This window comes from Rhinatrema bivittatum, chromosome 7 (assembly GCF_901001135.1).
Source record: "Rhinatrema bivittatum chromosome 7, aRhiBiv1.1, whole genome shotgun sequence".
In the NCBI taxonomy this organism is placed as follows: domain Eukaryota; kingdom Metazoa; phylum Chordata; class Amphibia; order Gymnophiona; family Rhinatrematidae; genus Rhinatrema; species Rhinatrema bivittatum.
The window spans coordinates 48035085-48056915 of NC_042621.1; the positions used below are offsets into that span (position 1 = coordinate 48035085).

General features: G+C 48.9%; 1 protein-coding gene across 3 annotated transcripts in view; it reads right to left on the reverse strand.

Annotated features, from left to right (window-relative positions):
* Positions 1-21831, reverse strand: part of TCF25 (transcription factor 25) — a 372469-nt gene that overhangs the window by 188386 nt on the left and 162252 nt on the right. For all 3 annotated transcript variants that reach the window (XM_029608348.1, XM_029608345.1, XM_029608346.1), the window contains exon 11: positions 15568-15673. In XM_029608348.1, coding sequence (XP_029464208.1) covers positions 15568-15673 — 106 coding nt within the window. The remainder of the gene's footprint in view (positions 1-15567; positions 15674-21831) is intronic.

Below are 21831 nucleotides of genomic sequence, written 5' to 3' on the forward strand. Positions count from 1 at the left end.
TATGCCTTCGTCGCCAGGGATGCAGGCTGAACAAAGCCCACGTGGCATCGCGGATCAGGTCGTGATCGCCTGAAAAAAATATCAAGAAGAAAAAAAACTGAAGCCTCGAGAGGGAACCGGAGTGCATGAAATCGCTGTCTGGTCGCCGCCGTGGAAATTGAAAAACAAACGCGTACCTTTTTTTTTTTTTTTTTAAACGACGCTGTCCCCCGGCGAGTGCTGAAGTGGTCTGGCTGGGATGAGTGAGCCGGGTTCCCTGGTATCACCCTGGCTGGGCCGGCACTAACCTGCAGGGTCCTCAACCCCAAGCCTCAGCAGCCTATCAACCAGGGGGGATAGTCCCCTCGGGACCTGGCAACCCCCTGAGAGGCACAGACCCGATCTGACCAGAAAACCTGTCTTTTTTTTTTTAAACTTAAAAGGCAGAAGGATTGGAAGTGGCGGCCTCTACGTCATTGCACTTTCTGTTGCAGGCGCGGGCATCTGCACTGCCCTCCTACTTAGTTCAAAATGTAATCATTCGGCCTATTCGGGCCTCTTGGGGGCGCCTCATGCGATTACTGGGATCCCCCCGCATTTGTGCTCTGTTGTTGCCGATCCGGGGGAACCCCGACTTTACCCCTGGCTCTCAGACAGCGGCTTTTCAAAGGTGGGGTAAGCAGGGTATTGAATTGTTGGGTCATGTCTTGACTTCCGAGGGGACCCTCATGTCTTTTCAGGAAACCAGGAATTGCTATGCGCTTTCGGCAGTGGAGGTCTTTCCATATCTGCAGCTTAAACACTATCTTGGTTCCTTCCCCCCCCCCCCCGCTAGCATGCAAACATCTCACCTTCAGGCATTGAGGGCTATGTTTTCTCTTGACAAGGATCAGCCTCCAACAATATCTCATTATTATAGGCGTCTCAGGCACTTGGGGTCTGGGGACATTTATTCTGTTCTGGTTGATAGATGGAATGGAGACGGAGTGTTTGCTGTCAATGTTTTTATTATTAAAGCAGCCTTTAAGCGGATATCTCAGCTCTCCGTAAACTCTTATTTCAGAGAAATGCAATTTAAATTTTTATGGCGCAGCTATGTCTCAGCGCAGAGGGCTTTCCAATTACGGATTGCGCCCTCAGCGGCTTGTCTTCGCTGCGGGCAAGCCAGGGGAAAATTATCACATGCTTTTTGGGAATGTCCGGCTATTTTTCAATTTTGGACCAAAGTGACTCGTTATTTGGAGTCTTTGCTGGGGGTCGTCATTCCCATCTCCCCATTGTGGCTGCTATTTGGCTGCATTTCTCCTTTACGAATTAGAGGGCTGGGAAGCCGTTTATTTATCCATAAGGCTTGTTTGGTGGGGAAGAAGATGATCTTATTGCACTGGAGGGAGATGTTACCCCCTTCTTACTGGTCCTGGAGAAATAGCTTTCACCGCATGATGCTTCTTGATGCGGCGACGATGCGACAGACACCGAAATCACAAGAAACGATTTCTGGCCATCTGGGACGTCTACTTGCAGGCACTCCCACAGGCTGTGCGAAGCTCGATTCTTAATGAATGAAGTGGACTGCCCTTGGGCTGAGTGGAGATTTTTGGTGGAGACTGTTTTCCTTTTCCTTCTTACTTTTATGTGGGTCGGATTGGAGCTCGATTTGAACTTGGCAATGACCTCAAGGGTGGTGGGGGGGGTGGGGCGGGGGGCTTTGTTAGGGGAGGGAGGTGTGGGGAAACACCTTGCTGTGGGGGACTGTTATGTTCTGTGTTAATTGCTGTACTTGGCGAGAGAGTGTTGAAGTGTCACGCCTCTCTTGCGATTTGGTTTCATGCTAAAATAATAAAAACCGTTTTCAAATAAAGGCAGAAGGAAAAGAAAGAACAACCCTAGCTAAACCAAGGAATCCCTTTTCTAACATCTATAACTAATGTAGATCAGTGGAGACTGTGGGTTAAGCACCAGGCCATCTGCTGGAGACAGAGTTATACTGACAGGCTGTGGGTGGCACCCTGGTACTTATGGCAGAGCCTGTCAAATCTTGCTCTGACTCCATCTGCTGGTGCGGAGGCAAAACCCAGGAGTCTGGACTGATCCGTATATACAGAGAATTCATAAACTAATCCACGACGAAAAAGCAGACTGGCTTAACACAGCACTGCACGTACATGTTCCACACAGAAACCTGAGATCTGCTAATAAGGCGTTACTAACTTTCCCCTTTGTTAAATCAGCATGCCTCACTCAAGTTAGGGAAAGAGCATTGTCGCTGGCTGGACCTGTGCTATGGAACACCATGCCACTCGAAATAAGGCTACAGAGTAATTTGAAAATATTCAAAACTAACCTGAAAACCTGGCTCTTTAAACAAGCTTTTTATAAAGACAAAGAGAAGGAGAAAAACAGTGGATAGATAAGGATGCACCAAGCAAAAGGAAAATTGGTTCTTATCTGCTAATTTTCGTTCCTGTAGTACCACGGATCAGTCTAGGACAGCTGGGTTTTGCCTCCCCTCCAGTAGATGGAGACAGAAAAAGACTTTGCGGACTCTGTCCTATACCCCTGAGGTGCCACCTAGTGTCTGCCAGTATTATACTGTTCCCAAGCAGAAATTAGAAAAACCATAACGGCAACCATAAAACCACTTTCCCCTGAAGAACAGAGGAAATGAAAACACCAGAAACCTTATGAATGAATGAACATGCCCAAAACCTTTCCCTGAAAAGGGGGGCATTCAAAAAAACTTGCAGAAAAATTGATCAGCTACCAGCCGAGTGGACTCTCCATTTTCCCCCGGGTGGGCGTCTGGACTGATCCGTGGTACTACAGGAACAAAAATTAGCAGGTAAGAACCAATTTTCCTTTCCCTGTACGTACCTGGATCAGTCCAGGACAGCTGGGATGTACCAAAGCTTTCCTAACCAGGGTGGGACTGAGAGAGTCCTGCTCGGAGTACACTGGTTCCAAAAGAACTGGGCTCTGGGGCCCGGACATCCAGTCGATAATGTCTGGCAAAGTATGACGTCCAGCTGTCTTAACTTCCTAGACTTGGAAGCAGAAAAATCTAGGCCCGCCAAGGTTGGGAGCGCCACCATCTGATTCAAATGAAAAGAGGACACTACTTTCAGAAGAAAGGAGGGAACCGTTCGTAAAGAAACTTCTTCGTTAGAAATCCTTAAGAAAAGCTCCTGACAAGATAAGGCCTTTAGCTCCAAAACGCGCCGATACGACAGCCACGAGGAAAACGACCTTCAACGTCAGATCTTTCAAGGTCGCCCACGTCAGTGGCTCGAAAGGCGCATTACAAAAGGGCACGGAGAACCAGGTTGAGCTTCCACGAAGGACAGGGGTTCCAAATCGGAGGACGAAGATGTTTAACGCCACACAGAAAATGAACCACATCCGGATGAGACGCTAGAGCGAGGCCCTGTACCTTTCCCCGAAAACTACCAAGGGCTGCCATCTGAACTTGTAGGGATTTGAAGGCTAGACCTTTTACTAGACCTGCCTGCAGAAAGGTCAGAACATCCAGAATAGTAGCTCTGGACGGCTCCACTGCGTGGTTCAGGCACCAGTCCTTGAAAATACCCCAAATTCTGACGTAGGCTATGGAGGTAGAAGGTTTACGAAACTGTGAAAGCATAGTAATCATCTCCTCCGAGTAACCCTTACTTCTCAATCTCCGCCTTTCAAATGCCATGCCGCTAGACAAAAGCGATCTACCTCTGTGAAATAAACGGGACCTTGTCGCAGCAGACTCAGGGACTGATGAAATCTCAGCGGGCCGTCTACCACCAGATTGAGAAGGTCTGCAAACCACGGGTACCTCGGCCACTCTGGCGCGATGAGTATAACTTTGCCCGAATGAGCCTCGATGTGGCGTAGAATCTTGCCAACCAACAGCCATGGCAGAACAGAATGTCCTTTGGCCAGGAAAGCACCAGAGCATCTACACCTTCCGCTCCTGGCTCTCTTCGACGACTGAAAAAATTGAGGAGCTTTGGCATTGTGATACGTCACCAACAGGTCCATCGTGGCCCTGGACATCGGTTGCACAGGAGACTGAAAGCCTAGTCGGAGAGTTCCCACTCTCCTGGATCCAACTGGTGGCGGCTGAGAAAATCGGCCTTCGCATTGTCCACTCCGGCAATGTGAGAGGCTGCTATCCTGTACAGGTGCTGTTCTGCCCAGCTGATTAAAAGTTGGGCCTCCATCGCCAACGGACAACTCCGAGTTCTGCCCTGACAATTGATGTAAGCCACCATCGTCGCATTGTCAGAGAATCCGCACTGATCTCCCCTCTACTAAGGGAAGGAGGGCCTGTAGCGCCAACCGAACCGCTCTGGTCTCCAACCAATTGATCGACCAAGAGGACTCCGACCTCATCCACTGACCTTGCACTGCTGTTCCTCAACAAACCGCTCCCTACCCGGAGAGGCTGGCATCAGTGGTTACCACTATCCAAGAGGGAATTTCCAAATCCACACCCCGTCGTAATCTGGACCCAGCCACCATAGAAGACCGGACCATGCCAAATCCATCACGGCTGGGAGCCTGACGAGAGGAGGATCTAGAAGACAGTGAGGCCCGAAAATGATAATTCCCCCGACATCTGGACCTCTGAGGAAAAGAGCCTCTGCTCCTGAGCCTGTCCTTGGGCTAAATTTAGCTCCAATCAGCTGAGGTAAGTCGCCAAAATAGACCGGATGACAGGGGCCTTCGCGCGAGCTGAAACGTGGCAGTAAGGCAGGCAGAGAGGAGCTTGGGAGAACGCTGTATCGGCCAACCAGAAAAAAAAATGTTTTTACCTTTTTATTTTCACAGTGCTCTGAAGGCTGTGCTGAGTTGTCTGCCACAGTTGAGTGAGCCGGGCTCCCCAGTATCACCCGCCGGCGGTAGTAGTCCCCAGGTCTTCAACCCCCTGCTCTTTTGCCTCCATACCAGGGGGGCTGGTCCCACCAGGACCTGGGAGGCTCAAAGAAACTTGCTGCGCCTTCTGCCGCTGTTTTCCACAATATCGAGTACATTTTCTTTTTTTTTTTTTTAAAGAACCAGAAACCTTCTAAGGCGCATCTACTGGCCTGGTCGGCTGGAGCTGGTGATCCTGATCCGCATGCAGTCCCTCACCAGGGGCTTGCGGAGGAGACTCGCCTTCATCCACCCCATCCGTATCTGAACTGTCCACCTGACAGGAAAAGGACCAGAGAGGGCGTTTGGCCTTGGGGGCTTCTATGCCACTGTGTGATTTGGTATGCTTGTGGAGTGATGAAGCTTCTGTCCCAGCCCCCAGCGATGGCGGGACTTCAAGGGGTACCTTAGTACTCTGGCTCTTTGTTGCTTTTCATGCTTTGAAGGCTTTATGCAGCAACAAAACAAATTTGGAGGAGAATGAGGAAGAAGACTCATCCGAGTCCTAGATCTGCGCTGCCTGCAATTCGCGCCCCCCCCCCCCCCCCCCGGGGCAGCAGAATGTAGCGAAAGAGGTGTCGGAGAGCTCCCCTCCCCCAAGGCAGCCTTCTCCTGCTCCCTGAACATTCGCAGTAAGGCTTCAGGAGATGCGCTGAGAAGAAAAGAGTCCTGAGGCTGCCGCAGCAATTCTGCCCTCCCAGGTTCCCTGCGTGCTCTAGAGCTGCTGCGATGTGACTTCGCCAGAATCTGCTTCACCGAAGAGCCTTCCCCTCCCGACAAGCACCCGGTACAAACTCCGGCCTGCAGGCCACACCATGTGGCATGATCCCAAGCTAAATTAGGATCGGGGCCCGAAAAAAGAACCAGCTCGACCAAGACAAACCCCCGGGAGCTTGTAGGAACTGAAAAGGACGGCGAAAATGGCACCGGAAGAAGGGGGGCTGAGGGACCTTCGCCTGACAAACAGGCTGTGTAGACCCCAGCGCGAGAAATCTGCGAACGCTCGCACTGCCACAGGCCAAGCAGGCCGCACCATGAGGCATATCCCCGGCCTCGATTTTGGTTCTCCCCAAAAAAAGAACCGCGACAAACGTTGAAAAGATATATAGGCTTTGCCTATATATCTTTTGGTTGTAAGTTACTTGTAAACCGGCACGATGTGCAAACGGTTGCCGGTATATAAAATTAAATAAATAAAATAAATAAAATCAACGAAAATGGAGCGTACGCACGGCCAGAGAGCCCCAAACACACATATATTTTTTTTTTTTACCTGGCTGAAGACAGGCTGGCTGAGGGTGAGTGAGCCGGGACCCCCGGTATCAGCCCTCGCCGTGGCAGTTTCAGGGTTCCCAAACCTCTGCTCTCCAGCCTCGAATACCAGGGAGGATGGTCCCACCAGGACCTGCCAACCCCCTGGGAGGCTACTCACAACTGTCCGATCACTGCTGTAACCAAACTTTTTTTTTTTTTTTTTTTTTTTTTAATTTAAAGGGATCCTTAAACTAAGCTTCCCTTGTAAATCAAGTGCTAAGAGACTAAAGTCAGACCAAATCCAACCCTAAATTCAGCACCTCCATCAGACACTAGGTTTTGCACCTCCGCCATCTGCTGGAGACAGAAAAATACTGGCAGACACTTGGTGGCACCTCAGGGGTATAGGACAGAGTCCGCGAAGTCTTTTTCTGTCTCCATCTGCTGGAGGGAAGGCAAAACCCAGCTGTCCTGGACTGATCCGGGTACGTACAGGGAACAGTTTTGTTTTTTTACCTACAAATGCATATTAATGTTAGATTTGAACCGCATACCAATTTCCTTACCAACATATAGGCTTAACTTAAACACATAGTTGATTGTATTAAATATGTTACTGTACTATAATGGCACATGCTTAATTTGTAATCTATACCACTTAGAATTTTCTTTATAGTGCCTTTCTGTAAACCATTGTGATGGTTATCTAACTTAACGACGGTATAGTTAAATAAATAAATTACTACAGCACCTGAATGTAATCTGCTTTGAAGTGTCATGAAAGGCAGAATATAAAAAATGTTTTAAATGTGCTACCTATCAGCTTCATGAAGTGTCCCTTAGTCCTAGTATTACTGAAAAGAGTAAATAACGTGTTATATTTCCCACTTCTACCCCATTCGTGATTTTATAGATCTTAATCGTATCCCCTCTCAGCTGTCTATTTTCCAAGCTAAAGAGCCCTCATCTATTTAACCTTTCCTCATTAAAAAACAAAACAAAACGCTGTTCCATTCCCTTACTCTTTTGTTGCTCTTCTGTACCTTTTCTTGTTTTTGAAACAAGAACTGTATGTAATACTCAAGATGTGATCACACCAGGGATCGATACAGTGGTATTATGATATTCTATATTTTATTTTCCATTACAAATCATTTCTATTACTTATTTGCTTCTTTGACCTCTGCAGCGCAATGAGGTGATGCGGGCTCCTCCAGGATGGCTGACTGTGGCTGCTGCCCCGTTTCCTTCTCCTCCAGGTACCTGCTACCTAGCTTCCCCCCCCCCCCCCCCCCCCCCCCCCCCCCTGCTAACTGCCACCACGACCCACAGGCAGAGCACTGTGCGCCCTGTTTCCCCAAACTCCAACAGAACAGCCATATGAGTAACTCACCACCAAAAAAGGCCCCAGTCTGCAGAAAAGATTTTAGTCAGTGACCCCCAAAACACTATTGCTCAAGCTTTTGGAATGCTCTCAAGCCTTGCCTTCTTTTTGATAAACTTTATGGCACAAAGAGGCAAGTGCTTTTTTTTTTTTTTTTTAAGAGACAGGAGGTAGAGGTAGGGGAGGGAATTAACTGTGGCAACAATTAAACCCTATTCCATGGTGATGCTCTTCTGAGAGGAGTATGCAACTTTCACCTCTAGAGCTGCCCATCTAAGTCTAAAATATTTTTTCCTCACCAACCTAACCAGGCTTCAGTTCACAGCACAGGATGCTCACCTATCATCTACTGGAGGCAGAGAATACTGGCAGGCTGAGGTCAGCATGAGAGCCTATAAAGGGTGATATCAGCAAGCCTGTCTATAATGTGACCAAAGACTGTCTCATCTGCTGGTTGATGAACATAACCCATGCATCTGGATTGGTTGGGCTGGCTGGCGAGGAATAAATGCTTTCTGAAAATGCAGATACACACTATATCAGGGGTGGTCAACTCCGGTCCTAGAGAGCCACAATGAATATGCATGAGATAGATTTGCATGCACTACTTTCATTGCATGCAAACCTGAATCTTGTGCATATTCATTGTGGATATCATCCACATGCTTCTTTACACTTTCAAAGAATTCTAAGTGGAAGTCCCTAGATCTGCCTTTCTCACTAGTAACCAATAAAGGAAAATTTGTTCTTACCTGCCAATTTTCATTCCTGGAATATCACAGACCAGTCCAGACAAATGGGTTTTGCATACCTACCAGCAGATGAAGGCAGAGAATAAAAACTTTTCATGCACTGCTACATAAGAGTGCCACCTGCAGTCCCTCACTACTGAACTGTACCAAAGCCAAAATGACCAATCCAAAAAACCCAAATAATTCTGGGAGAGCAGAGACTCAAAGTTGGAACTCCATGAAACTAGGGTCCCCTGTCTCAAAACAAAGGTCATTCCAATTTACACTCCTAACCTCTAACCTATGTACAACATTTGAAAATCTGCATATGATTACAAAACTTCCAAGGAAGGTCTTTCGAAAACTCAGAGGATGGGCTTCTGGACTAATCTGGGGTATTCCAGGAATGAAAATTAGCATGTAAGAACCAATTTTCCCTTCCTGTTCATACCCCAGATCAGTCCAGACAAGTAGGATGTACTCAAGCCCCACTACATTGGGCAGGAACGCGAAAGACCCGCACTCAAAACACTTTCCCCAAATGCAGACTCTTATGGCGCACGCATATTCAGACGGTAATATTTGGTAAAAGTATGAAGTGAAGACCATGTCACTGCCCAAATCTCCTGCGGAGAAACCAGTTGACACTCCACCCAAGAGGGTACCTGCACCCTAGAAGTATGTGCCTGCAACCCTCCGGGACCGATCGACCCTTACATATATAGGCTGAAGTTATCGCCTCCTTCAATCATCATGCAATCGTGCCCTTGGAAGCTTTATTTCCCTTCTTTGCTCCACTGAACAGGACAAAAATGACATGACCTCCAAAAGACATTCGTCACTTTAAGATATCGCATGAGAATCTGCCAAACAAGTGAAGCTCCTTCGCAAGTGGAATATCGGGTGTCAAATGTGGGAAAGCCAGCAGCTCCACCGTCTGGTTGAGATGAAAGGAGGAAACAACCTTGGATAAGAAGGGACCGTATGTAACGATACACCATCCTCTGAAATGCATAGGAAGGGGTCGCTACACGATAACGCTTGAAGCTCCAAAATCCACCTAGCTGAGCAAGAGGCTATCAAGAAAATGGTCTTCAGGGTGAGATCCTTCAAAGAAGCTTTCTAATCGGTTCAAAGGGAGGACCACAAAGAACTCAAAGGACCAGATTAAGGTTCCACACTAGACACATACTCTAAATTAGTAGACGCAAATGCCTCATCCCCTTCAGAAAACGTATGACATCTGAAGGAAATGCCAACGGGACCTCAAAGACCTAAGGCTGCCACTTGTACTCGGGGGGCCAATCCCTTTACTAAACCGCTTTACAAAAAGGCTAAGACCTGAGGAACATCTATGTGCAATGGTTGTAGCCTGTTCTGCAAACACCACGACTCAATCACTCTCCAAACCCGGATATAAGAAAAGACGTGGAAGGCTTCCTCACCAGAAGCGAAGTCATAATCACTGGCTCTGAGTATCCTTTCAAGTGAAATAGTCACCTTTCAAAAACCAAGCTGCTAGACAAAAGAGATCCGCCCAGTCAGAAAAGATGGGTCCCTGATACAACAGCCCATGTAGGTGGGCTAAACGAATGGGACAGTCTATAGCAAGATGAACCAGATCCGCAAACCACAGCTGGCATGGCCACTCTGGTGCCACGAGGATCACCCTGCCCAGATGATGTTTGATGTGATGCAATATCTGGTCTATGAGAGGCTATGGGGGGGAGGACACAGAGCAGAAGCTTTGTCAGCCACAATTGAACCAGGGCATCGATGCTCTTAGAGCCAACTTCCCTCCAGTGGCTGTAAAACCAAATCTGCCTTTGCGTTTTCTTGAACCAACATGACATCCAACTCTGGCCTCCACTGACAACTCTGGCCTCCACTGACAACTCCCACTGCCCTGGATCCAGCTGCTCTCTGCTGAGATAGTCCGCCAGCACACTGTCCACTCCAGCCATGTGAGATGCCGTTACTCCTGGCTAGATGCTTCTCTGCCCAAATAACTCCTGCACCTCCTGAGACACCAGACTCCTCTTCGTTTCACCTTGACAACTGATGTATGCCATCATCATCTTGTTGTCTGAGAACACTCATACTGTTCGTCTCTGAATGAGCGGAAGAAAGGCGAGAGAGGCTTTGCGAATCACCCTTGTTTCCAATTAGTTGATTGACCAGGATGCCTCCACTGGCAACCACTGACCTTGGGCTATTCGTCCTTGACAAATTCTGCCTGCCCCCCCCAACCATGGCATCCATGGTCACCACAACCCAGTCCAGAACTTCCAGGTCAACACATTTCTCCAAATTTGGGATGAAGTGGCAAAGGAAGTTGAAATTCTTCTGAGAGCAGATTCCAACGGAATAAAAGCACCCTCCAACAGAATAAAAGCATGTGAGCAAACGCCCTTAGAACTAACTCCAGCGTAGACACCATACAGCCCAGGACCTGCAAATAGTCAGTCTCTGGGAACTGAAAGCCGCAGAAGTCGAAGCACCTGAGCCTGCAACTTGATCACCCTCTCTGTGGTCAGAACCACTTTCCCAACACAGGTATCAAATCAAGCTCCCAGATACTCCAACAACTGGGACAGTTCCAAGTAACTCTTCACCAGGTTCCCCACCCAGCCTAATGACCACAGCAGCTGCATGACACGTCGAATCAAAGGACACTCCACTTCCAACTTCCCCCTGATGAGCTAATTGTCCAGGTACGTATGCACCAGAATTCCTTCCCTCCTGATTGCCGTTGCCATTACCACCATCATGTTCGTGAAAGTCCATGGTGCTGTCGTCAACCCAAAGGGAAGGACCAGAAACTGAAAATTATCCCCTAGCACCATGAACTCAGGAATTCTTGATGGTCAGATCTTATAGGAATATGAGATAGGCCTTCGTCAATCCAATGAAGCCAGAAACTCTCCCTTGCGAACTGCTGATAGTACTGTTAGCGATTTCATCTGTAAGCGTGGGCCCCACAGTACGCATTGACTTTCTGTAGATCAAGAATGGGTCGAAAAGTCTCCTCTTTCTTGACAACCACAAAATACATGGAGTACCTCCATAGTCCCTGCTCCTAAGGGGGAACCGGAACAATCGTGTCCAGGCACTGCAACCGCTACAAAGTGTCCTTCACCGCCTCTCGTTTGACAAGGGAAGCGCACGGGAAACCACATAAGCTTCCCTGATCGGGCAAGAAAATTCTAAGGCATAGCTGTCTCTTATCACCTCCAAAACTCATTGGTCTGATGTAATCTTGGTCCACTCCTCGTAAAATAAAGATAGTCTCCCTTCGATGGCTTCCAAGGAGGAGTGGACCAGACTGCCTTCATTTACTAATTTTACCCCCGACACCTTCACGGGAAGGCCAACGCCCCCCGAAAGGACTTCTGTCTTCCCAAGGTTTGCTTCTGTGCTGTAGGCAAAGAAGTCCTGTTGTGAAACCTCCTTGCATTTCGGAAATGAGCACGAAGTGGAACAGTTTTCCTTTAAAAGGGAGGTTACACAGCTGTGCTTTAGACCACACATCCACCAACCAATTTTGTAACCAGAGTTGTCTTTGCGCTGCCACCAAGGAAACCATATTTTTGGCAGAAGTACATACCATGTCATATAGGGCATCTGCCATGTAAGTCACTCCCACCTTCAAGTGGACAGCCTACACGGCTCGTTCGCCATCCCGACTCCTTCTCCTGTACCTTCTGCAGCCAGCACAAGCAGGCTCTCTGCATCAAGCTCCCACAGACTGCCATACAAAGGCTTAAAGCTGAGACCTCAAACAGTCTTTTCAACAGAATCTCCAACTTCCGATCCTGAACAGCCTTCAGAGTGGCCGAACCTGCCACTGGGATGGTAGTCTTCTTGGTCACTGCTAACACTGCCACATCTACCTTAGGAAGCTTTCAAAACTCCAAGATCTGCTCCGGCAAGGGACATAACTTACCATAGCCATGGCTACCTTAAGACCCGCCTCGGGAGATTCCCACTCCCGATCGACCAACGTTTTCACTTTCTTTAGTAAAGGAAAGGCTTTAGGTGGCCCCTGTAGTCCATCCAAGACAGGGTTTACTCCCTCATTGTCAGAATCTTCCTGCTTGATCTTAATCCCCAACTCTTCCAACAGCTGGGGAATTAGTGGCCGCAGTTCCTCCTTACGGAACAATCTCACCACCCTAAGATCATCCCCACTCCACGACCGGGACGTCCTCAGCATCATGCATGGTATCCACTAATGTGTCCACAGGATCCTTGTCCGGATCAACCTCCGGACCGCCCTGCAGACCTTCTGCATCTTCTGCTTCATCCGATGTGCCATCTTAGTCACCAAAGGGTTGAACCAGGCCAAGTCACCGAAGAATTCCCCCTGACCCCAACTGCCCAGCCACTTTCAGCCTCTTAGTCGAGCACTGGGTCTTTGAGCGGCAGAGCACTTAACTCCTGCTTCCTTCTTAGCTAAATAGGCTTTATGGAGAAGCAGAACAAAATCTGCGGAGAAGACTTTGGTACCATTGGACTCCTGATCCAGCAGCCCTTCCTCATTCTCTCCCTCCCCTTCCCTGTCTTCCACAAGGTGTTGATCCACTGGAAAAGGAGTGGTGGGGGGGGGGGGGAGAAGAGTCCCATGGCTCCCTTGCAGAGGTCTGCTTTCTGTCATGTATAGACAAGATGGCCGCTGCCTGCTCCAACCCCCGAGGTCTCCTGCACCGGGCCTGATGACCGGGTGAAGCGACTGCCACCTGTGATCCCTGCGGAGGCACAATCGGGGCAAAATGAGGATATATTGAGGTGTGATCGGCTCAGGTCGCAGCCCCAACAGAATTTCCTGTGCTCAGTGGGAGGCACCATGACGCCGTGGTCAGCAGTAAAAATAACTCCTGCCAATACAAAATCCCCTGCTGGCGCAGGAATGGTCTCCGACGCTGCCCCGCTACAGCGGCCTAATTGCTTGTGTCTCCACTCACCCGACTCTGGCCTCCTGGCATAATTAGCTCTGCCAACACAATTCCCAGCTAGTTACCAATTTTTTTTTTTTTAAATACTTTTTATTTATAGGTTTTTCAATATATAAATAAACACCCCAGTGGGATATAGTACAAAATACAATTCAAGAGGAAGGAAAAAAATGGTAAGGAGTACATTTAAGTGATATCTGAATTTTCTATGTAATTGTGGTAGGGACCCCAATGGCACAACATTTAAATTGCTCATGGCAGAGCGCATACCGAAGTTTTTTCAAAATCTGCGATTTGCCGAACCTGGCACTGCCACTGCTCAAAGCTTGGGTTTCTTTTCCAAAAAGTCACTATGGTAAATCGTGCTGCTAAAAATAGTTGGCTCACTAAGCTTCAAGATTCCTCGGGACTAAATAACCCACCTTCCAAGCAAGCCCGTAACAGGGCTAGATATATGGGAACCCCGATATCAGCAATAGCAGCAGCCACCTTCTGCCAGAAATCGCGTACTCCTATACAGTACCACCACATGTGTAAATAGATGCCACATTCCCCACATCCCCTCCAATAATATGAACTGTATTCTGTAAATATGTTAGAGTAATAGACAGGGGTTCTATATGTTCTATGCAATAATCGGATCATTAGTACAACTCTCAGCTGACAGTAAGAGCTGCGATGAGCAGCAGACCAAAAGGTTTTCCATTCAGATGAAGTAAGGGAGATACCCAAATTGTCGTTCCACTAACTAATCAAATTACCAGAAGTAGAAGAACCAAATTTCCCGTACAGCCCACCCCAGTAAATTAACATTATGCTCTTTGCAAAAATGTCAGGGTCAGAAAAGTAAAGCTGCAGGCTATTTAACTCCAAAAGTGTTTGGTTTTTTTTTTTTATGAAACAGCACACACAAAGGAAGGCAGAAAAGAAAGGAAAAGGAATACTTCCCTTGTTCCTGGATGCTGATGGCTGAGAAAGACTCAGAGAGAGTGAGGGAACCAGGACCCCTGGCTTTACCTCCCTCTGAACAAAGAGGGCTGAGCTAGATCAGGGGATAACCAAACCACCAGCTCGCCCTGCTCTACTTGAGGGAATGCCCATGAAGGAACCTAACACCTCAAGGAGCCATCTTAGAAATCTAATTCAATTTTTTTTCTTTTTTTAAGTTCAAAACTCCATACTGCAGGATTGCAAATCTACCATTTGCTGGAAGCAGAGAAATACTCAGGGACTACAGGTGGCGCTCTCTGTTATGTAGCAATGCCTAAAAAGTTTTTATTCTCTGCCTCCATCTGCTGGTAGGTATGCAAAACCCATTTGTCTGGACTGATCTGGGGTATGAACAGGAAAAAAAGATTTACAACGAAAACCTTATAAAACTTGTTTCTTGACTGAAACATGATACAGACACTGGTCAATACTAGTGCCATGAGTGAGCATTATCCAAGCAAATTCAGGATGTTTGTACTCTAATCCTCCTGTCATCTCTTTTCTCTCAAACAGGCTGATACAGTAAAATTTGCAGGAGAGCCGGCGCTCCAAGGCGAGCGCCCGCTCTCCCAACGCGCGCCCAGGCCATTCTCTTGGGTGCGCGAGTATGCAAATAAGGGCCCGCGATAAAAGGAGCGGCGGCTGTCAGCGGGTTTGACAGCATATGCTCAATTTTACCGGCATTGGTTCTCAAACCCGCTGACAGCCACAGGTTCGGAAAACGGACGCCGGCATAATTGAGTTTCCATCTTCCGACCCGCGGGCCGATTTAAAATTATTTTTTTTTAAATTTTGGGGCCTCCAACTTAATATCGCTATGATATTAAGTCGGAGGGTGTACAGAAAAGCAGTTTTTTCTGCTTTTCTGTACACTTTCCCGGTGCCGGCAGAAATTAACGCCAGCCTTTGGGCAAGCATTAATTTCTGAAAGTAAAATGTGCGGCTTGGCTGCACATTTTACTTTCTGTATCGCGCGGGAATAATTAATAGGGCCATCAACATGCATTTGCATGTTGCAGGCGCTATTAGTTTCGGGGGGGGGGGGGGGTTGGCCACGCATTTTCGACATGCTATTACCCCTTACTGTATAAGGGTTAAAAATAGCGAGTCGAAAACGCAGGCTAACAGTGTGCTCCACTGGAGCGCATTGTACTGTATCACCTGAAAGTAAATTCATGAATGAGGAAAGATCCACCATCATTGGGCAACTGCTGAAAACCTTATGTAAGAGGTGAGAGAGACTGCCTGGATGGAATGCAGTCTTGCTCTCAGGTGCAATATTATTGATAGTGCTCTCACTGCAGTGGAGCTCAGAAGAGATGTTTGATCTTTGTCTTGCTCCTACCATGGCTGCCTAATGAAAACCCACCTCCCACTCCTGAAAGACACGGGTCAAGAACTGGTACTTCCCGGGCTCGTAGCGACAGGAATCAATGATCAGTAGCAAGCACAGTGGGTCATCCTCAGGATCCAGGCTTCAGAGGAAATAAAACAGACATGTCTATAAGATTATATGCTTATGCAAAACTAACAGCAAAAGAATAAAAACAAAACAGCAACAGAATAAAAGCAAATACAGTAAAATGGGGGGACAACATTTTTTTTTTTAAAGATATGTTAGTGATAAATGAAGTGCCAAAGTGGCACTGTGAGATTCAAAGATGACAAATATTTGTGTTCAATGTTCACTGTGGAAAGGCCTGAACAGGACCACATAAAACAAACACAAATAAGATTGGAAGGGAGGTAAACCTCAATCAATTTTCAGAACAGTGTATTGGTGAGGGGCTAACTAAACAAAGTAGATAAGGCAATGGGGCTAGATGGGATACATCCGATGGTACTAAGGAAACTTAGAGATATCCTGGCAGCTCTTCTGGCTTGACCTTTTCAATGCTTCTTTAGAGTCTGGAGTAGTTCCAGAGAACTGGAAAAGGGAGGATGTGGCTCCTATTCATAAAAGTGGAAGTAAGGAGGAGGCTGGGAACTACACACCAGTTAGTCTGATCTCTGTGGTGAGCAAACTAATGGAATCGCTGATAAAACAGAGGATAGTGCAATTTTTGGAATCTAATGGATTGCAAGATCCAAGACAGCATGGTTTTACCAGAGGTAAATCTTGTCAGTTGAATCTGATCAATTTCTTTGATTGGGTGACCATAGAGTTGGCTCAAGGGAGAGCACTGGATGTAATAAACTTGGATTTCAGCAAGGCCTTTGACATGGTTCCACACAGAAGACTTATAAATTGTGCGTCCTTGGTATGGATCCTAGAGTGATTGACTGGGCTGGAAACCAGCTGAGTGGGAGGTGACAAATGGAGTTTTCTCTGATGAGGAGGATGTTACTAGCAGTGTGCCTCAGGGATTGGTCCTTGGACCGGTTGTTTTCAACATTTTTGTGAGTGACCATAAAGGAAATTAGTTCTTACCTGATAATTTTCGTTCCTGCAGTACCACGGATCAGTCCAGACCATGGGTTGAGCCTCCTGTCCAGCAGGTAGAGACAGACCAAAACTGAAAGGGTATCCTATATCAGGACAGAGCCTACCCTGTAATCCTTCAGTATACGATTGTCAAAGCAGAACAAAGAAATTCGAAGATAAGTACAATGGAACAAGCAAGTAACAGAAGAAACTGGAAAAAGGCCAACAGGGCTCCTTAAGATTTGAACAAAAACCAATCAAAGACTGGACTCTGAGAATGGACACTCTTGTGTAAATGTCCACAACCATCACATAGATGCTTCCGGTGCCTCATAATCAAGAATACCGTAGACAACTGCAGTTACGAAATGGTTCCAGAAGCTTCGAGCGAAATAACAGACAAAACAGGGAAGGACGTCTGGACTGATCTGTGATACTACAGGAATGAAAATTATCAGGTAAGAACTAATTTTCCTTTCCCTGTACGTACCCGGATCAATCCAGACCATGGGATGTACCAAAGTTTCCCTACACAGGGTGGGACCGTGACAGCCCGCTCGAAGTACCTGTCGACTAAAAGAACCAAAGACAGGCACCTGAACATCAAGGCGGTAATGTCACGCAAAAGTATGCAGGGACTTCCAAATAGCAGCCCTGCATATCTCCCGTGGAGATACCAACTGACTCTCCGCCCAAAAAGTAGCTTGAGGACGCAAGGAGTGAGCCTTAAGACCCTCAGGGACTGGACGACTGACAGATATAGGCCAACGAGATCGCCTCCTTTAGCCAACGCGATATCGTAGTCTTAGAGGCCTGTTTAACCTTGTTGAGCCCACTCCACAAAACAGATGATCTGAAAGCCCAAAATCATTAGTCAATTGAAGATAATGCTAGAGAACTCGCTTCACATCTAACTGGCAAAGATCATGACCAATCTGACTCGCAAACTCCTCCGAGGAGAACACGGGAAGCTCCACCAACTGATCGACATGAAAAACCGAAATGACCTTCGGTAAAAACGCCGGGACCGTCTTAAGAGGAAGGGGCTCACGACAAGACATGGTCTGGCGGAACAAATAGATACTAAGAACACCGACTTGAACGTCAAATCCTTGAGAGTAGAGCGATGGAGAGGCTCGAAGGAAGCTAAGCAGAGAGCCCGGAGAACTAAATTAAGGCTCCAGGAAGGGCAAGTGGCCCGAAGCAGAGGCTTCAAATGTTTAACGCCCTTGAGGAAGCAAACAACATCCGGGTGAGAAGCTACTGCATGACCATCAAGACTGCCCAAGAGAGAGCTGAGGGCAGAGACCCTGCACACGCAGCGAACCAAAGGAGAGACCCTTAGAGAGTCCGAGCTGGAGAAATGAAAAGACCAGGGAGACCGGTGCCGACTGCGTGGAGACACCCAATTCCGCACAAACGAGCTGAAAAACCTTCCAGAGCCAGATGTAGGCGAGAGAAGTAGACGTCTTGTGAGCTCGCAGAATGGTGGAGACAACGTCCTCCCTATAGCCCTTCTTTCTCAATTGCCGCCATTCAAAAGCCAGGCCGCTAGACAAAGCGATCCGCCTGGTCGAAAAATACGGGACCCTGCTGAAGCAGGCACTGGAGATGACCGAGTCGAAGGGGTCCGTCCCGCGAGAGATTTACTAAGTCCACGAACCACGGCCTGCGGGGCCACTCGGGCGCCACGAGGATGACCGGACCCTTGTGTAGTTCTAGCCTTCTGAGCACCTGGCCCACCAGAGGCCAGAGAGAGAATACGTACAGAAGGACGTCGCAGGGCCAAGGAAGAGCTAGCGCAGCTACTCCCTCCGAACAGTGCTCCCTCCATCGGCTGAAGAACCTGGGGGCTGTGGCATTGCCCAGAGTAGCCATCAAGTCCAGTTGAGCAGGACCCCCATCTGCGAACAATCAGCTGCATTGCCTCGTCGGACAACTCCCATTCGCCGTGATTGAGCCGCTGGCGACTCAGAAAAGCTGCCTGAACATTCTCCTTTCCCGTAATGGGAGATGCCGCTAAACACTGCAGAAGGCGCTCCGCCCTCGCAAAGAGCTGGCTGGCTTCGAGGGCCACCATGCGACTCCTGGTGCTCCCTTGGTGATTGATGTACGTCACCATGGTGGAGTTGTCCGAGAGTACCCTAACCGCATGGTGTCGGAGGAGGGAAAGAAAGGCTCGGAGGGCCAGACGAACCGCCCATGCCTCCAGGCGGTTGATGTGCCAGCGGGATTGGGTAGGGGACCAATATCCCTGTGTGGCTTGCAACTGACAGACTGCTTCCCAACCGGAGAAGCTGGCATCCGTCGTCACTACAATCCACTGCGGAGTCTGAAGAGAACCTCCTTTCAGAAGATATCTGAGCGTGAGCCACCACTGCATGTCGCTGATGGTAGAGTCAGAGAGAGGAAGCTGCATCTGGAACTCTTCCGATATTGGCTTCCAGCGGGATAGTAAGTCTTTCTGTAAGGGACGCATAGGCTCAAAAGCCCAGGGAACCAAGTCTATCGTGGAAGCATGGTCCCCAGGACCTGCAGGTAATCCCACGCCGTGGGGAGAGGCATAGAAAGAAATCATCGGACTTGAGCCATTAGCTTAAAGGCTCGAGAGTTCGGGAGGAACACCTTGCCAACCCGTGTAGCGAGCAAGCTCCGAGGAACTCCAAAACCTGAGAAGGTCGGAGATGAGACTTGGCAAAATTTACTACCCAACCCAGTGATGCAAGAAGGGTAAGTACTCAGTCCACTGCCAACTTGCATAAGAGTTCCGACTTGGCCCGCACCAGCCAATCTTTCAGCTAGGAGTGGACTAGGACACCCTCCCGTCGGAGGCCAACGGCCACCACCACCATGACCTTGGAGAAGGTGCGTGGAGCCGTGGCGAGACCGAAGGGGAGAGCCCGGAACTGAAAATGCTGTCCCAAGATGTGGAATCGAAGGAACCTCTGATGTTCGGCCACGGATCGGTATGTGTAGGTACGCCTCCGTAGGTCGAGTGAGGCCAGAAAAACTCTCCAGAGTGGACTGCCGCTATCACGGACCTCAGGGTTTCCCTCCGGTTGACCCTCTTGAGATCGAGGATGGGACGAAAGGAGTCGTCCTTTTTTTTTTTGGAACCACGAAGTAGTAAATAGCATCTTGGCCGGCACCTTGTTCTTCCACTGGAAACCGGGACTATTGCTCCCAGCATCTGGAGAGTCTGGTGAGGGTCTGAATCACAGCCGTCCGCTCCGTGTCCGCATGGAGAGACTATGTACAGTCTGGAATATCGTGAAGCAAATTCTAAGGCGTAGCCTCTTTCGACCTTCTCGAGGACCAACTGGTCTGATGTAATCTTGAACTATTCCTCCATGAACAGAAATACGCGACCACCTAAGTCGGGAATGGAGGGATGGGCCGGCAAGTTCTCATTGGGAGATGGGCTTGGGCGTGGCGGGTATTGGAATCTCGGAAGGGCCGACGGCCTCGAAAGAAATAAGACCAGGACTGAGACCTTGAAGGAAGTCCCCTAGAGAAGGCGCCCCTCGCTCTTGGGTTATATATCCCCGTTGAGAACCAGGTACGGTTAGGGAAAGAGGATCTTGCCTGTTTCGGATGGTCCTCAGGCAGCTTATGAACCTTGTTGTCCCCCAAGGATTTAATAAGCTGCTCCAGGTCCTCTCCAAAAAGCAACTTACCTTTGAAAAGAAGAGTTCCCAGCTGGGCCTTGGAAGACGAATCGGCCGCCCAGTGACGGAGCCAGAGAAGCCGTCTGGTCGATTACCGCCGAAGCCATCGCTGCCGCCTGCACCCCGGAACAGATCATAAAGGGCATCCGCCCCATAGGCAATAGCGCCTCCCAACCTTTCAGCCTGCTCTGCCTCTACAGATGGGAGGTCTTGAGTGCTGAGTAATCGTTGGACCCACCTAAGGCTTGCCTGCTGCATATCGTCGCCCGAACACTCAAGACAAGGATTTAAAAAAATGCGTTTGAGATGTAATTCTAAGCCGGGTCTCCGGGAGCCCGCCATTCCCTGAGGAGCATTAGCATGTGCATGGGGTGGAAAGGAAAGGAGTATGGCAGAGCCCTGAGTCCCGCCAGGACCGGGTCCGCAGAAGCTGGCATCACAGCCGAGAATTTGTCCACTGGGGGACACTCAATCCCCAATTCCTGAGTGATGAAGGGGATAAGAGGCTCTAATTCCTCCCTTTGGAAAAGACGGAGCACCTGGGGGTCATCCCCTTCCAAAGGGGGGGGGGAGGCCTAAGCAAAATCCGGGTCCTGAGCTGGACAGGGGGCAGGGGATCCGGAGGAGGGGGGGGACCCCTGGGACCCCGCATCGACCCCTGCGCAGCTGGGGCCGCCGAAGAGGGAGAAACAGGCGGACGCGCACCTTAGCCGGAGGGGGAGCAAAGGGAGGAACCGGAGGGGGGGGTCCGATTCTTTCTGCACGCTTACAAGAATGATTTGTGCAGTAGAAGCACAAATTCCGAAGAAAAACGGGGCCTGGCACCCCCGGGGGCGAGAGGAGGGGGGATTATGGGTGGGGGGCTCAAAATCCACTGCTCGAATCGGGGGGTAATTCAGAAAAAATTGAGTCCTGGTCCTCAGGCTGCTCTGAGAAAGAAGCAGCCGAAAAACCTAAAATGGCCGCCGTTCCCACGGTCTGACGGCCCAGGAACGGCGCGGCCATGCACTTGCGATTCTTAGATCGGGTCCCTGAGGCAGGATGAGCCGACAAGGATCCGCCATTCACTTTACCTCAAACAGGCGAGAGCTGCTACTTGTATTCTTTAAGGAATTAAGTGCCAAGCCTTTATTCAAGCCATACTGCAAAAATTCCAAAATGAGCGGGATCTTGACCAAACAAGGAAGAGTACCTTGATCCTCACACCAGGCCTCTAACACTCACCAAACCCGCACATAGACCAAGGAAGTGGAGAACTTTCTAGCTCTTAGCAAGGTAGAAATCAATGCTGCAGAGTATCCGCATTTCAGCAATCAAGCTCTTTCAAGGGCCATACCGAAAGACAAAATAGAATCGGATCTTTGTGAAGAATAGGACCCTGCTGCAACAGATCCTTGTGCGTCAGAAGCCGAAGGGGGCGATTCCGCCAGGAGCCACCGCAGATCCACATACCATGGTCTCCTGGGCCAATCTGGAGTAACCAAAAGCACCATCAGTCTGTGGCGCCCGATCTTTCAGACTAATCTGCCCAACATGGGCC